Source organism: Fundulus heteroclitus, chromosome 12 (assembly GCF_011125445.2).
Source record: "Fundulus heteroclitus isolate FHET01 chromosome 12, MU-UCD_Fhet_4.1, whole genome shotgun sequence".
Taxonomy (NCBI): Eukaryota; Metazoa; Chordata; class Actinopteri; order Cyprinodontiformes; family Fundulidae; genus Fundulus; species Fundulus heteroclitus.
Genome location: NC_046372.1, coordinates 4,189,433 through 4,208,006, shown reverse-complemented (window position 1 = coordinate 4,208,006; position 18,574 = coordinate 4,189,433). Strand labels below are relative to the sequence as shown.

Genomic DNA, 18,574 nt, shown 5'->3' with positions numbered 1-18,574 from the left:
CATACGCTGAGTGTTATTGAGGAAATTATATCATACATGTAGCATTTATCTAGAAGGAAACTAAATGCAAATCTTGTCCGTAGACGGTGCTATGGGACCGCCTCCATCAATGTTCCAGGAAAAAAAAAGTGTAAGCTAAAAGTTTAGGCAGTAAACATAAATTAAAAAAGGAATGATCACATCTCCTCTTTCATAGCATGTGTCTAACCTTTGATTTTTCAGCATTACCGTCCCATTATGGGTTTATTTGGTGTTACATTTTGGAGTAGGCCTCCTAATTTTAACTTTTAAATACTGCGGGGTGCTAGACAAATGAGAATGTATGTTCATCATTGTCATTTATTTACAACACAATAATATCACAAAGCTTTTGCTGGAGGGAAATGGTTTAAAGGGAGGGGAAAAAGATTAAAGGAACTTGGATCAGACAGACCAGACTTAAAAATTCAACAGCAGGTAAGCTTGATGCATTATCCAGCTCAGTTAATCTTCAATTCAGTTAAATTCAATTCAGTTTTTTAATAGAGCCCAATTTCACAACAAATGTCATTGCAACACAATCAGATCCAATTTGTATACAGAAATAAACAGCACTCTCGCAAACACCTACAGGTGCTTGGATTCAGGTGCTTACAGACTAACCTCTATAAAGAAAAACCCCATCCCTAGCTTTAGCTGTCAGTTTATACATTCCGTGTTAAATAATACTGTGTATTTTTCAGTGATAGTATCAAGGCATTGGGTGTTTGTACGTGAATACTTTATTGGTTTGTTTTGCTGCTCTATTTATATCTCCTTGTGCAGGTGTAAAAGCAGACTGAGGATGTTATCTTGCTCTCTCCTTTTCCTCTCCTCTAGTTTTTCATCTTTTCCCCCTGTTTTTTCTGCTATCTTTCTGTTTTTGTGTCCATTGAACATGAAATAGTCCCAGGATAAAATCTAATAAAGCTTTTTGCATATATAAATCAATCGGAGCACTATGCCAAAAGCAGTAAGGCTCCACTTGTAAAAGTAAAATCTGCCAGACAGGACATGTGAAAAAAAGAAGAAGAAATATACAGCATAGTAATACTGTATATAACAATTCAAAGTTCATTTCATAGATTCCTCTTTCATCTTACTTATAAACAACACAGTTAAGATTAGGTAAATGCACCTGTAAAAAAAGAAAAAAAGGATCTCCACAGCATGATACAGCCACCTGACGCTCACTACAGGAATGTTTTCTTATGTGTGATGTGCAAGATTTGTTCTATGCGTCAGTTTTGGTCTATCTGACCAGATCAGCTTCTTCTCCCGCTGTGTTCCCTTTATGTCTTGCAGCTTTGAACAGATCATCTTTGACGAGGCAAGGCTGGTGCAGTGTATGGCTAATAGCTGCCCTGATGACAGGTTTTCCCACCTCAGCTGCTGATCTCTGCAGCTCCTCAGGAGTTAGCCTCATCATGGTTGGTTTTCTAAAGTTCCCCTGTTCTGGCTTGTCAAGGTGGATGGCCATGTGTTGGCAAGAAGTTAATAGCCACTTCATCGCTGATCTGTCTGATGCATTTTGTTCCCTAACAAAACGTTATTACAGAACGTCTGTAATAACACTGAGATTAAAGCACACATGAAGACTGTATTTTTTCACTCTAATTAGGTGACTAAAGCTAAGAAATCTGACCCCATATTGAATGCTTAAGGAGAGTTTCATTCAGTTGGGGATAAACTATCCCCTTCAGGCAGAGAAGTAATCGTCGTGTGCTGCTGTTATGATGACATACAGATATCATGTGTTTTTCAGAGACCTGACCTCTGGATCAAAGTCAATTCAAAGACCTGGGCGCCTCGGGCCAACTGGCAATAGCCACTGCCTGAAAGAGCCGGTAACCTTTAAACAGCTGGTGATCAGACACACTGCTGACCTGAAGCCAGTACACAGCTTTGAGCTGATATATCTTCCCATGTAGGTCAAACATGAAAGTGGGAAACAAGGTTCATTATTCACAAAGCAAGTGCTTACTCAAACACGCTGAAACATATAAATCTATTAGGCCTAAAGCTATAGAAACTCTTTAATTCAGATATACATTTTAAACATACATTTATGTTTGGCCTAAAGTAGCTTTACAAACGTACAGTGGCAACTTTCAATTCGTGTTTAGTGACAAAATCCACCTCACAGCCTCAAAGGAATGAGAGGATTCATCTAAGATTAAATTCAGTCCAGACATTTTCTATGCCTGCCCTTTGTTAATAGTTTTTGGTGTTTATGCCATCATTGATTGAACTTATCAAAAATAACAATGAAATAAACACATTAAATTAGACCATATACATTTTGGGTTTTCATACCATCCTGAAAACCTAAAGATAACATATACATCTATATGAGAGGTTTAAATTCATGTCAAAGCAATATTTATGTCCACTAACAAGCATAGTCTTAAACTACAAGTGGAGCCTCCTTCTGCAATGACTTGCTTCCTCCACAAGAGGGCAGAGACGGAGTGGCTGAATTTCCGTTTTGTTTTGGTACCGTATACAAAAAGCCATATCTGTGGGAATATAAATATATCTAAAACAAAAGTAAAAAGTGGCATTAGGAGTGCTAGGTCAGTCTGAATGCTGTATGTGTTTCTGTATGCAGTAAAATAAGTTGCATCAGCACAAATCTGGAAACAAACATGAGAGTTGTGCGTCACTAACAATGAAACTAATGGAAACAATACCATAGAATTATTTTAATTAGGCTTAAGATACATCTCGTGTGTGTGTGTGTGTGTGTGTGTGTGTGTGTGTGTGTGTGTGTGTGTGTGTGTGTGTGTGTGTGTGTGTGTGTGTGTGTAAGACATATGAGGATTATGAAGATGAGGAACACATTCGGTCCGAGACCTTGGAGCATCATTGGGTCAGGAGGCTTTTTGTGTCGTTGGAGATCAACTTTATTACGCTAATAAAAACTTGGAGTGCTCTCTCTAATGGAGAGATAAATGATTAGGAGTCAGAGGAAGACCTTGCCTTTAACTGCTATCAAAGCTGCAATTAACGCTAACGAGAGAACAGTACACTACAGCCAGGAGTTAAGCTCTACATTATTAGAACAATAACCTTATGCTTTTTCTAAATTGTTTTAATCTTAAATTTGCTAAATAAGAATATGGGATATTTTTGAAACTAATTTACTGTACGTTATTGTATCATGGCTAATGTTAATTTAGGAAGTGTAGCTGAGATTGCAACTACCTATATCCATTCATTTTCATATTCTCTGTGTTTTCTTTAAACGGCCCCAAAACATGGGTTTTAGGGATAAAGTGACAATTGACAGTATGAATAAATATGTGCAGTCATCCTGGATCTCTGTGTGATGAGCAGCCCATGAACCCGTCGCTCATTAACTGCCTTATATATGACAAGGGTTCAGAAATAGAATGGAGGATTCAGGGTTAATTATGAAAGCTTATGACCATCACTGAATAAGTGATTACACCCTTGTTTTTTTTCGCACAGATTTTTCATTGTTGTTGGACAATAGAGGATATTTCCGTTCTATTCCATTCAGATTGAGGTAGTTTCAGATTTAGCCTTTTAACTAAGATGTAATTTTATTTTAGCGGCATTTTAGTCTTCTGTAGACATTTAAGTTTTAGCCGACTAAATTTACCGTATATCTAATCTTCTAAATTAGGAAGCTATGTAAAAAAAAAAACCCACTTATTTAGAGCCTCTTTAAGGGAAATAATTTATTAATGAACGGGTGAAATATTTATTTAATAGAAGGGGGTAGGTTATATTTTCTAATACAATGATCCCCCAGTTAACTTTTAGTTTTTGAAACAACTTTATTTGGAAATGATTTTCAATATATTTTCAAAAACCAAATATTCTTCTGAATAAGATGATCATCAGACAACCAGATTTTCAAATAGCACTATTTCTCTGTAATTATCACATTGCTGCTGAATATTTCTAATGACATTTAAAAAAAAGGGTCCTTAATACCGTTAACAATTTAAACTGGCCAAATAACTGATAAACTGTCTACACCTGTCAGAATCAGGATGTGTAAACGTTCCAGTGCAAAATGTCATAAATGTGACAAATAAAAGTCAAGAGTGAAGCAGCCAGTGCTTTTAAAATGATTGACGTTTGTCAGTCTTTGTGAAACCGAGCTTTAATCTGACCCAATCTGTATAATCTGATTGAATTTGACTTTGGAAAGTGCCTTGAGATGACATGTTTCATGAATTGGCGCTATATAAATAAAACTGAATTGAATTGAATGTGTGTAATAGTCATCATAAAAGCAAAACTCTCACCTACAACTGCAGTAAGACGTCATCCTTTAAGCCCTGTTCATTTTGCAGGAACCCCCCTCCCCTTTGGCTTTTGGCTCTGGAGAATCTCTTTTGACCTTTTTTAGCATTTAGAGAAGAGATAGAAACAGTCTGTTGAAATGCTGTCACCTTCTCAGCTTTCTGTTCTCCAGGATCATCTGAGGTCTTGAGGCCAGAGAACACAATGTTACCAACTACAATGTCAAAGGAGTGAAGAGCAATGCTCTTTTCTTAAATACTTTCACATCTGCAAATAAATAAAAAAAAATTTGATAAGAATTCTTATCAAAAACAGCTTCAAACTCTTAAGCCCTTTTAAAAAAAAAACTAAAAAATACTTTGAACAGATACATAGAAATCAGTCGACTCAGCTGCTGCCAAATGTTAAAAGCTACACAGAGGAATTAGCTTCTTGTTATTAGATGAAAATGTTTTTGATGATGTAAAAAGCCACTTTCTACAGTGTTCAAATACATTATGAATGATGCATGTCTTCCCTTATAGAGGCTGTAATTTCATCCTTTTTACTGACGCCACAGTTTTTTTTATATACACACAATTTCAGGTATTCTCTCAGTTGCTCCAGTTTCATGCCTGGTATTCAGTTAAACTCAACATGTTTTTGCTTTACACTGCTAAAAACAGATTTTATTGCATTCACCTTGTTTTATAAACTGTGACTTACAAGTGAAAAAACAAAACAAAAATTGAACTCCCAAGAGAAGGTTTTCAAATTGGTCTGTTTACTCTCTGGAAACAGCAAACGCTGGCACTGGACGGCTTAGGACAGGTTTGTGGCTTTCAGACAGAGATACTTTGCAGTGTGTTTTTATGAACATGTTTGATGCAACTCTATGAGGAATCCAGGATATTACTGTAATAATCTCAGCACCACTGAAAAAGAAAAACTAATATGTGTCACAGACATTTCTGTCAGTGTTCTGGGAACACTGACAGAAATGTCTCATTCAACTTCAGTATTTTAAGTCCACAAACATACAGCATGAACCCGAGTGACATCCCATCCTTAAACCATGGGGTTAAATATGATGCTGCCCCAACCTTTGTAGCTATGAAAGCTTAAAAAAATCTGAATCAGCTTTATTTCCCCATGATGGTGCACAATCAAGGAATTTAACTTGGGTTACAGTGCTCACAGACATTTGGTGTGCATACGTAAACAGTATTGTTTTTTGGTGAAGGAGAAAAAAATGGAGAGGCTGTGAGTTGTGAAGTAGCAATATACTTATTTTGTTTCACAGCAGTGTAGCTGACTATGTAAGGTGTCCGTTGTGTTCATCAGATTGACAGCCTGGGGGAGAAAACTGTCTCTGTGGGTGCTGGTTTTTAGAAACAGCATTCTGTAGTGTCGACCTAAGGGCAAATATCTAAACAGTTTGTGTGCAGGAAGTCTGGGCTTTTCAGAGATGCTGGCAACCTTTTTGCTGTCCCTGGATCTGTACAAGTCCTGGATGGAAGAAAGTTCAGCCCCCATGATCTTCTCTGCAGACCTAATTGTTCATTGTAGTCTAGACCTGTCCTGTTTTGCGGATCAAACAAACCACACAGTGATGGAAGAACACGGGATGGACTGAATGATGCCATTGTTGAGTTGCTGCAGGAGGTACAGTCTCTGCTGGGCCTTTTTCCAAACAGTGTCTATGTGTGATACGGAAGAGGATTAGGGCCACTCAAAAAAAATAAAAAATCTACTCAATTCTGACTTTTTCTCAGAATTCTGACTTTTTTCTCAGGATTCTGAGATTAAAGTCAAAATTCTGACTTTTTTCTTAGAATTCTAACTTTTTTCTCAGAATTCTGAGAAAAAAGTCAGAATTCTGAGAAAAAAGTCAGAATTCTGAATTTAATCTCAGAATCCTGAGAAAAAAGTCAGAATTGAGTAACTTTTTTTTTTGAGTGGCCCTAATCCTCTTCCGTAGTGTGAGGACCATCTCAGGTCTCAAGAATGGATAGTTCCTAGCAGCTAGCGATCCACAGAAGACCAGGTGGTTCTGACCGCACCAGTGGACCATCTACTCAACTATCTGTCAATGGTCTGGATCAATGACCTGGATCAGATCAATGACAGTGGTTTCATCTGCAAATATCAGGAGTTTCACAGATGGGTCTGCTGAGGTGCAATCATTTGCGTAGAGAGAGGAGTGGGGAGAGAGCACACCCCTGGGGTACGCCAGTGCCGATGGTTCTTCTTCGCCTGTTGCTGCCGGTAGTGTGAGCCGGATGAGCTTCTGGTCGATGATGTCGGGGTTGATGGCGTTGAAGGTCGAGCTAAAGTTCACAAACAGGATCATGTGGCTGAGGCGGTGCAGGATGTAGTCCTAAGTCGACTGTATCATCTGCTGACCTGTTTGCCTGGTAAGCAAACTGCAGGGGGTCCTGTGAGCGCCGTCAGACGCTTAAAACACCGGATACATCAGGGTGACAGGCCTGTAGTCGATTAGCACCGTGGTGGGACCGAGATGATGATGATGAAGGGATTGAAGCAAGAAAGAACGTCACACAGCTCCTAGATGTGAGTGAAGATTGAAGCCAGGTGGTCAGTGCTGGCTTTCAGGCCGAAAGGGGAAATTTCACTGAGCTCCAGCGAGCGACCTACACTTTCAGAAATGTTTGTAGAAGCGGTCTTTGGGGTTGGCTTTGATACACCTGTGGCCGTGGAAGTGATAGGAACACCTGAACACAGTGAATAGGATAAATGGACAAATACTGTTGACAATAAAGGACACCATAAAGGGACTACAGCATGGTATTTAACTTGATGTTATGCTTATTATATCAAATATTTCACCTTGATTGCTCCTAAAACCTTCTGGGCATAGGAGGTTAAACAGAAATCAAGCCTCTCTGAGAAATTGATGGAAAAATATAAATATGATTTAGGATTATATAATCTAGCAGGTATGGTATATATATATATATATATATATATATATATATATATATATATATATATATATATATATATATATATATATATATATATATATATATATATATATATATAATCTAGCAGTTATGGTATATATATATATATATATATATATATATATATATATATATATATATATATATATATATATATATATATATATATATATATATATATTTATCAGTTTTAATACAGACAAATACCTGGAATGTTCACTTATTGCTGCTCTTAGCTGTCTTGTAAGCAAAATAAAGGAGATCAAAATGAAGGCAGTTATCAACTCAAAACATTGATATTATAAAAACAAAAAGTTTGTCTTGACATGGTGTGCATGATGAACCCTAAAAAACTCCAATGTTGCAGCCAGAGTGCTGATAGTATATTTTACTGTGATATAGCAGGCTTGAATAAGATTACATTTATGCTCTCACAGAGCACTTAACCTCCGCTGGAACTCCTGCAGTGTTTTTGGCTGCTGAACTCCTCCTCGCAGAGCTGTGCAGCAAAAGTGAGGAAGTCAGGGAGGGGAAACAGTGGGAAGGAAGCCAGCGTGGCTGAACCACTGACCTGATTTGATTGATATCAAAAAGTGTAATAATGGCTAATTAGGTGTAATAATTTGGGCCAATAAAGATGGGTGGCAGATTGAGGATGATATGTGCTACATCGGGGAGACCTTACACTGAAGTGCATTGTCTCTGCTCCATCCTCAGCCACAGGGACAGATACATTTTGACCCCACACCAGTGAATCATTGTGAAATTATAAAGGAGGAACAGGGGCGGATATTCTCTGGAGAATGGATCTTGGTGGAGGAAGGATATTGGAAACTTGTGGAGAGGTCAGAGTTAGATTCTCTTTTTAAAAAAAAGCAGAGGGATGACAGAAGAAGGTTGTGGAAATGTGCAGGTGTTTGGAATGGCTGAGCTGAAGAGCTATCTCCAACTTGGTCACTTAATAAAATGTTCCTCAGGTACAGGTGAAGTTCAATAAATTAGAACTGAAAAGTTCATTTATTTCAGAAAGTCAATTCACTAAGTGAAACACATTTAGATTAATTACACACAGACTGAGGTTTTTTAAACGTTTAGTCCTGTTCATTATGATGATTTTCACGTTACAGCTATTGGAAACATTTTAGATTAGATTATATTACGTCAGACCAATGAAAAAAAAATATTTTAATACAGAAATATGGGCTTAATTAAATTGTTAAGACCTGCTTAAAGGTTATTTTTAAAAGGTATTTTTAATCTGCCGAATAGACCTCACTGGAACACATATTCTAATTTATTGAGATGTACCTTTTATTCTTCTCATTGGTTGAGGTTGACGTCAAGTTCCAAATGAACACAACTTTTACAGCATGATAAGAACAGAACAAGCCGTATTCTGGCTGTCTGCTTCCAACGTTTGAGTTTATTAAATTCCTTGTAACTTTACAGAGCAATGAAAAAGTGTTTGTCCCCCTTAATAATGTCTTCAGTTCTACACCCGTCCATATACCCGCTCATCTGTGCTGGGTCACAGGATGACTGATGCCCAGACATGGGGCGAAATGCGGGGTACACCCTGGACAGGTCGTCAATCCATCACAGGGCAAACAGCCACACACACACACACACACACACACACACACACACACACACACACACACACACACACACACACACACACACACACACACGCACACCAAGGGGTAATTTAGAGTAACCGTTTAACTTGTTGTTTTGAAGCTGGTGAACCCAGAGAGAACCCACGCATGCACAGGGAGAACATGCAAACTTCATGCAGAAAGGAGATCAGGGTTCAAATCCAGAACCTTCTTGCTGCAAATGCAGAACAGTGCTACCAGCTGAAGTGCATTTTCTCTGCTCCATCCTCGACCACAGGGACAGATACACTTTGACCCCACATCAAAATGTATCTGCCACCCATTTTTCCAATCATTAAACTAATTTAAAACCAAAGATAACCGGAGTAAATGCAAAAAGCTGTTTTTAAATGAAGATTGTATTTATTAAGGATAAAAAGCCACTGACCTGGCCCCTGTGTGGAAAATGAATATTTTCCTCCTTGTTAAACCACAAATCTACCTTATTTTTGGTTGTTAGTATCTATCAGTCTGGAAAGTGTTACAAAGCCATTTGTAAGGCTTTGAGACTGTGGTGAACCACAGTGAGAAAACATCTTGGGATTCCCAAGACTTTCTGTAAAATGTTCTGTGGCCTTCTGGGGAAAACAATTTATTTTATGAACATCTGCATTTCAGATACAGCATTTCAGAAAAAAATAACCTTGTACTTACAGTCAAAGATGTTGGTGGTAGTCTTATAGCCTAGGACTGCTGCTTCAAGACTTGGTGTAATGAACGGACTGGAAAGCTTCTGCAGGAGTAAGTTAGAGATGTTAGGATGCATGCTTGGTTCAGACACTGGTCAGGGCTGAGACAGGCAGGCAGAGTCAATGGGCTAGGCGAGTCTCGTAGTTATAACAATAGTCTAATTTCATGTTCAAAAATTGTCGTAAGTGTCCAAAATCTGTGGTGCAAGGTTATGGTCAAAAAGCATGACCACAGACAAGAAAAAAAAAAGCTCAACATCTTCTAGCTCAAAGCTTTCATGAATCTGGCCCTGTCTTGCTGTCTGAGGAGACCTTATAAAAAGCTTGAAACAGGTTCAGAAGATGAGCTGAGAGCAGTGTGGCGGAGAGGCAGTCATGCATCTATGGTGAATGATCCTTAATGACTGCATGGAAAGAGTGAATGACAGGATGGAGACAGCAGGCAGGACAGACACCGTGCCATAATTGATGGTACCATGAATTCTGCTCTCTAGCAGAAAATCCTGAAGGATAATGTCCAGTCATCAGTTCAAGACTTTTAGCTGACGCTCACAACAGGACATCAGCAAGTCCACTTTTGGGTGTCTATAAAGCCCTGAGCTGAAGGTTTTGGAATGGCCTAGTTAAAGTCTGAAATTAAATTTGACTGAACTAAAGTGGCCTTCCCTTAAAATAGCAACTCTGGTTGAGAATCATCCTATATGTGGCTCAATTAAAAACAATTCTGCAAAGAGGAGTGGGCCAAAATTTCTCCACGGTGATGTAAAATAATCATTGTTAGTTATCACAAATTGTCTCAAATCCTTGTTGGAAGTTGTTGCCTCCAACGGTGGAAAAGGCAATTATTGGTTAGAGGGGAAATCACTTGTTCCACAAAGGATCAGGCTGGTTTACAGCAATTGTAAACCAGCCTTAATCACTGAAACCATCACTATAAATGCAATTTTTTTGTATGCACTCTGCCTAACTTAGTCCAATATTAACATGTTTATGATGGGGAGCATTGTGTTAATTCTAAGAAAAAACAAAACAGGTCATGAAGTGTAAACTTAAATCAGAGACGTATTTTGTTAGACATTTCATTATCAGAGTAGTTAATTTACTGTCTTCTTTAACCCTTTTTTAAAATTGGGTTTATAAATGTATATATTCTTAATCCTTTTTTTATTAAGGACATCATGAAGTGAAAAAACCTACACTTGTTGAGATGGATCGCTCCAGCCCGGCTGCAAGGCAAGTTTATTTCTAAATCACAAGACAACGATGTGCATACATATGACCAGCTGGTTACCATCTCCCATTTTTTTTTCTTACTTTGAAGAGAAAGAGATTTGAACTCGCCTACCAGACTGTCATTTAGTTTTTGTTTTAGATTATTTCATTCTGTTAAGAAATCGGCATGTGTACTTTGCATTTGCTTGGTTTGAACGTATGCGGTCTATTCTCTAAAAACAAGAGGTCTGATATTGCAGGTTCAATATTTCCTCACTTAAGCATCTCTAGAGGACCTGCTCAAAAATAAATACAAAGTTTGTGTTTTATGCAGAGCTGAATGTCGTGCACTTATGTACACCACTGTACCAATTTTGCTAAATTAAAATCTTTTGTCCTCCAAAAACCTGTGAAAGTTCAAAAAAATGTTATGGCTGTGTCTTTAGATTTTTTTCTCAAGGGTCTTTCAAGCCTTGACTAAACTATGAGAGTTGTATGTTTAAAGAAATCAGAACATTTTCCCCTCATCTGATGTTCCAAATATGTTCAAATTACTGCCTGGAACAAAGAATAATATTGAAGTTTGTGCGCTCCTGCCGGCGTACGTCGGTGTGAGCGGCAGATCCGATCAGAGGAATTAAGCTGCTCATCATGATGGCCAGCTCTTGCTGATCATTAGGAAAAACGCATGTTGAGTTTGCCACCCTGGCCCCTACGAAGGGCGGGTAATTACCACTAATGCACCATCATCTATGCATGACCGTCGCATTATGTTTCAGAGGGCGGACAGTGAAACCTCTGACATGGATGTTTTATTCATTCATAATCCTCATATTATTCATTTTAAGCCCCAATTTTACATGATGAAGTATTTTTCCACGTGTTGGGTCGTATTCATTTCAGGTGATTAGTGGCGCCGATGCTTCCTTGATTGTAGGAAATGTCTTTATTTTCACGTGTGAAATTAAAACCTTCTTTTCATTTTTACCAGAAAAGACGTGGGGACCAAAGGTTCCGGCAGTCTAGGAAGTTCAATAACTTTCTTACTACCATAAAACATTCTGTCTTTTTTTTCCCTTCTTGTTAAATCTAAATTTGAATCCATGAATTACAATATGTTTCTGTTAGAGCAGTCATAATCTGAAAATATATTAAAGGCATCACACGTTAAATGCTACATGCATGCCTATTGGGAGAGTCATCAACATATTGAATGATCTATCAACATTGTTAAAAATCCAAAACAAAGAAGTGAAGAATAAGCCTTTATCAAATCAATAGACTACGGATCAATCTGTTATTGACTTTGGTGATTACTGTGATATAATTTTTGTTGTTTTATACAACTGTTTTAACATAACTATTAAGATCCCCACGTGAGCTAAGTGGTAATAAAAGTTATTGTTGTTGCTTGGGTCTGCGGCAGACACACACAGCCGCAGACCCAAGCAGAAATCCCTGAAAATAAAGCTAAATAAAGCAAGTCGTAATTTTATTTTGGGCCTCGTACAAACAATAAGAAAGGCTTTTTGAAGATATCTTTTGTCCTCCATGCTGAAGGAAACAACCCAAGAAGTCCCCTGCCACCAGGACCGGCTGGCTGTTCTAATCCAGATGATCGTGTTCTTCAGAACCATCTGGTTTGTCTGTTTCGTTTGTTACCAGCTTTTCAGATTTATACTCTGAAATTTGAATTATATATTTTAAAGATTATTAAAGCATTTTACAGGATATTTTCCTAGAAACACAACAGTGTGAATTCTGAGTGCATCACTGGGTTTCATTTCCATCTGCAGTCCTTAAGTTCTGGGCGGACCTTGACTGATGCTCTGTGCACAGACATCGCAGCAGTTATGCAGACAGTATAAGTATGTAGTTTAACATGCAGCAGTTGTTAGGCTAATTGCAAATATCTCCAACAGTTAAACAGTCATATTTTGCACAAAGCGGTAGTAGGACTGGGTTTACTTGGTTAGAATAAGCACCATTGTCCAAACAATGCTACACAAATTTTGAAAATTTAGAAGTTATTCCACTGGTTTTAAATAATTTATTTAATTTTATTTTTATTTCTATGGATAATCTCACTGAGACACATGGTCTCTTTCTGAAGACATAACTTTGTAGTCCAAAATTGATATATTGTAAAACAGAATAAAACTTGATTATTCTTACGGTTTATTCTTAAGACCACTTACGGTTACGACAATAAAAAAAATAATCATAATGCCTCCACTGTTAATCCAAACTATTTAGTTTCTACTAATACATTTAGAATTTTTGTTACATATTTCCCCCAAAAAAATCCAATAATATTGATAACGCTGATTAAATAGAAAAAAATATACCAGACAATTTTTTTCTAATTGTTACATTCCTATTAAACCCTTGATGGTCTTTTCCTTTTGCATTGCTTAATGTTTGGAGAACCACACAACAAGGAAACAGTCCTGTTTTTTCTCTCTCTCGAGTTTACACCACAATGACTTTCAAATAGTTCATAACAGTGAAAAACGAGAGCCTCGTGCCTCCCATGATGACTGCCTTTGCTTCTGAGAAAAGTACGTATGCACATCAAGGAAAATTATTTACAAAAAAACATGACCACCTACATCTTCTTCTATCTAAACTCATACAGCCGAACATGTGATGTAGAAATCTGCAAGAATGCAACAAAAACAGCAGCTTAGAGGCTGCTCGACGATGGGGTTTTGTGCCTGTAAATTCTTGAGACATATATTTTTGCATGCAAAAAGCAGCTCCGGTTACCCTGCGTGCAAACACATGTGCCCATCAGGAGACCTTGTGTGATATTGTGATTCCAGAGGCATATAACATTGCTGTTGTGAAGACTGAAGATCATGGAGGGTAGTAATGGCTGCATTATTACTCCTCTTATCGTGTCTTAATTAGTGGCATTTAATTATGTGCTAATGCAGTGAGGGCTATTAAAGACACTGAGACCTGCTGATCAGGGAATTAAAGAAATTCAAACACACACACACACACACACACACACACATACAAACTTCTGCAGACACAGCTTTTCACACAACCACACTGAAATCTCAGTTCCCCTTAACTAGAAATTACAGGCGTCACACAGAGAACAAGTGTGTGTGTTTGTGTGTGTGTGTGTATCAGACCTAACGTGACGAGGAGTCGGAGGATGAAAAAGCTCATCCCGAGTTTGAGAGCAATGCAACATATGTCAAAGAAAAAGGAAGAGTAATTCTTTTTAAGTGTATTTCGATCGACACCCAAACATTTTCTTGTTCTTCACTCCCACGCGTCTCCTCCACTGGTGCATCTCAATTATTTGTTCAGAGGCTGGTGTGACAATAGTGTCGGCTGTGGGCGCCTTTGGGATGCTAAACAGGGGGACAAGAGGTTAAATATAAGTCACTTTCAGTCAGAGGAACCTGAGGCTTTGTGCTGCTGGAGTGGAGAGGCTTCAAAGCTTCATTAAAACAGAGCAAACAAAAGAGCAAACTTGATCCGATTCCCCCACCACCACCACCACGTCTGCTTTTGAAGACGGTGGAGCTGCGGCGCAGTGTTGCTGCCTCCTCGTTTCAGCCCTATCAGGATGGTACAGCTCTCTGCTGGACGAAGCAGACACATCAGCCCAAATGCCCAGTCCACACCAGGGACCAAGGCTGAGCGGGGCAGCAGGGTTTCAGTCAGGTTAAGTTTTATTTTATTTTTATTTATTTTATTTTATTTTGCATACTTCTATCTGGCAGAGTGAAGCATTTTTTTTTTACAGCTAGTCACTTTGGTTTGCCTGAATTTGAAATTTGCATCCAAAAATAGTACAATATCACATTTGCAAAAACTGGTTAGTGTTTTAATGGATTTTATTTTTTAACTTAAACAGTTAATTTGACAATTTATTTAGTAATTAATGTAAAATATTGTATATCAGGTGCTTCCTTTTTTTTTTTACTGTTTTGATGTTCAATTTTACAAATCAGATTGATTTGTCAAACCTTCATCTGGCATTAAAACTGCTGCTTACACAAAATAAAGGGGCTAAAATGAATGATACATTTCACATTTAAGACAGCCCTTAGAGCTCTCTGTGACATGTTTTACTTAATATATAAGAAGCTGATGAAACCTCACATGCCATGGCTTTTGAACAGCTACCTAATTCTAATTTGTGGTGTAAAATCTGAGCAGTCATATGCAAATGAAAACTCCTTCATTTGAATATCGCAGGAATTCACTAATGTCAGAATAATGTATTTCAGAGGAATTCATCCTGTTTTTCCTTTATCATTAAAATGTGGAAATTCCTGCAGTGCAACAAAAATTAAAAGAAATGTTTAGGAGGGGAGAAATTACACAAGTCAGGATTCAGTTGTGAATTCTTTATAAATATCTTCAGGTAAATAGCAATATAATACAGACAACACGTTTAATAAACTGCCAAATAACAGACAAAAAAAGTGCAACAGGCCTAATTAAATATATATATTCTTTTAAAAGCACAAAAAGGCCTACTTTTTACTTTAGCCAAAAGACTTGCAACGATTTACAGTAAAATAAGTAGAATGACAGCAAAAAAATAGAAACATTTGTTATTTTTGCTTTTAGGAAAGTCTTTTAAATGACAGCTTTCTTTGGGTTCTCCTTGTCTGATTAAAATGCGCCACATCAGTGGTAAATGTCCTTACAAAGTGTGCAAAATTAATTAGGATTTTTAAACACAAAGGTCTAAGTGAAAACTTAATTACAGAGCAAATTACAATTAGCCTATATATATCTATCTTACAACAGCTGAAGATAAGTTGGTGTCTCTGATGGGCCTGTTCTGATTTATTTATCACGGTTTCATCTGCTGAGTGACAGAACAAGAAAAAAAAAGAGCTGAAATGAGCCCACAGTTTACCCGGTTAGGACAGCAGGAGAGCCGGGTGGAGCGGGGCTCCTTTCCCCTCCAGCAGATCGCCCTTGTCCATCACCGACCCTGGAGAGCACAGCTGCGTCGGGCCGGTCTGCAGCCCCGTTAGACCGGGCATCGGACCCAGAGATGGGGTCGGCTTTATTGGCACCGGGACCGCGGGCAGGGTCGGCCCGCCGGCGCTGTGGTACAGGCCCTTTGCGGATACGCTGAAGGGCGCGTACTCGGAGGACGGCGTGGGCACGGGCACGCCGCCCATGGACTCCGACAGCACGCCGACGTGCGGCCACATGGAGTTGACCACGCTGCTGAGCTGAGGGGGCACCGGGTAACCCAGGTGGTGCATGACCGAGGTGAGAGGGAGTCCGCCGGCCACCACGCCCTTGTACTCTCTGCCTATGATGTTCTCGATGGCGAACGGGTGTTTGAAGCCGCCGGGCTGCGCGCAGGTGATCCCCCCGTAGCTCTGGAAGGGGGGCAGCCGACCCACGCCTGCCGGGGCCACCGGGTGTTCGGGGTGAGCTGGCGCGGCGCTCAGCTTGCCGCCTGGGTGGTGGTGATGGTGATGGTGGAAGTAGTGCATCATTGGGGAACTCTTGCAGCTCATGTGCTCGGCTCGCAGCACCTTGAAGCGCTTCCTTCTCCGCAGGAAGCTGCCGTTCTCGAACATGTCCCCGCAGTCCGGGTGCAGAGCCCAGAAGCTGCCCTTGCCGGGCTGGTCGGGCCGCCGGGGGATCTTGATGAAGCAGTCGTTGAAGGAGAGGTTGTGTCGGAGGGAGTTCTGCCACCTCTGGGTGTTCTCTCGGTAGTACGGAAAGCGATCCATGATGAACTTGTAAATGTCACTCAGGGGCAGCATCTTCTCGGGGGAGTTTTGAATGGCCATCGCTGTCAGGGAGATGTAGGAGTAAGGAGGCTTCTGGTCGCTGTAGGAGTTTTTCCCGGGACGGGGCATAGCTGTTCCTGATCTCCTAAAGTTTCTGCTTTGAGTAAATCACTTTTTAGTTATATTCTACGCGTTTGCTTCCTTGACAGTCAGTCTCCATCCAGCTGATTGGTTCCAACAACCTGAGCCATCAAATTAGATGAATTTGCGTTAAATCAAGGCCTGCGGCTGGACAGGTAAGATCCTCAGGGCTGCAGGCATTCAAACATAACTTTCTCCTACTGTCTCTTTGCTGAAATGACGCTCTTTAAAGTTGTGCGCAAAACTCAGCCTTCGTGCGTAAAAGTTGAGAGGTCCTGTGAGTTCCCCTCGCTTGGCACGGTCGGCTCTTTCCTCCTCTTCATGTGCGAAGCTCCCACTTGCCGCGCTCTGTTTTTGTAAGCCCCCCCCCGCAGGTCGTCGGCTCTGTTATCTGTTATCCAGACACTTAGGGGACACGTCAGGAGTGAGCACGGGGGTTGTGTGTGGGTGCGTTAGTCTGTGTGTGGAAGTGGGGTGGTGGGAGACAGAGATGGGGGTAAAGTCATGAGAGGAGGGGCAATCTGTGGGCGCGTTTGGCTCTAATCTGCTGTTTGCCAATCAAAGAGCCCCGCGTAAAACACTCAGATAGATCTATGGTGACAGATGATCAGCTGAGTTTAAAGCGTTGCCTCCCTTCTTTTCTGCCTCACATTGACTTTTGACCTCTCTGAAGCCCTTAATAAAAGTGACAGAAGATGTGATTTGAAAATTAAACGTGTTTATTAGAGGCTTTTAACAAACTGCCAGTTTGGAAAAAAATACAAAATATTCATAATCCAAAAAAAAAAAAAAAAAAAAACATTCTGTGTACATTATAAAAACTTTGCATAAACTGTAAATAATCCCTTGCCCCTATGTCAGTTTTACAAATATAATGGACAGTTGTACTGGAACTGAATTTTCAATTGCAATGCAAATTGTAGTTGACAATAAAATTGATTGATTGATTGATTGAAATAGACTTTATTTAATTTTTTTTTCAAGTTCTGATCCTTAAATTTAAAAATAGAAATCGATAGTATGAGAGTGAAGACCCAGCTATTACTAACAAGCCACGACCCAAGTAAAGAACGCTTTTCAGTCAGTTTCTCAGTCTAATTTAAACACTAGTCTAAATGCAAAATGTGCAACCAGAGACAAACATTTTCTTCCAATTTTTTCACACAAACTGAACAGAAGAATAAAAATAGGTGCAATTTAGGTGCATTCAGCTTTCAACAATTAGATGTTATACTTAGAAACTGTTATAATTGTAAAAAATTGTAAGTTTTATCAGAATGTAAAGCCCATACATACTCCTCAGGAATAAAGAAAGTTGTTCTCTCCCTCTGTTTTGCATCCCTGGTTTGAGAGTTCTTGCAGCTCGTTCCTTAGACGTAGTCTGGTAAAAATAAAAATAAAAATAAAAATAAATAAATAAATAAATAAATAAATAAATAAATAAATAAAAATAATAAATAAATAATAATAATAAAAATGGAGAAATATGAAGTTGGTGAGGGGCCATGGGAGAGATCTTTGAAGACTTCGGGGAGTTCTAAATTTTAGTTCTTGTGAAGTGTGAAATGTCCACCAAGGACTTTGTTTTTGTTCTTGCAGCCTCAGGTAAAAGAACACATTTCTCTGTCCATGGTGAGTATGTATTGGCCGCATTTCAACCTTGTGTGTAACATCAGCATCATAAACCTGGATTTGTAGGAATGAAAAGGGGAACTGATCATGTTTTTCCCCCTGATAAGAGCTTCAGAGCCCGGCGTTGTGTTAGGTGAAGCAGCTCTGAGGTCAGACTCAGTTCTCCTGTGTTTCTGTTTCGTTTTCAACAAGAGCTGAGAAGCCACTCTCACAGAGAGAGGTGGTGCTGAATGGTAATAGTT

At 39.2% G+C, this 18,574-nt stretch overlaps 1 protein-coding gene across 1 annotated transcript; it reads right to left on the bottom strand.

Annotated features, from left to right (window-relative positions):
* Nucleotides 1-15,349: 15,349 nt before the first annotated feature.
* On the bottom strand, nt 15,350-17,160 carry foxb2 (forkhead box B2). The gene has a single exon (XM_012850280.3). It carries the CDS (start codon nt 16,686-16,688, stop codon nt 15,726-15,728), a length of 963 nt encoding a protein of 320 aa, XP_012705734.1. The 5' UTR covers nt 16,689-17,160; the 3' UTR covers nt 15,350-15,725.
* Between the last annotated feature and the right edge of the window lie 1,414 nt (nt 17,161-18,574).

Coding starts and splice junctions, on each gene's coding strand:
- foxb2 (XM_012850280.3), bottom strand. CDS start 16,688: ATGCCCCGTCCCGGGAAAAACTCCTACAGCGACCAGAAGCCTCCTTAC.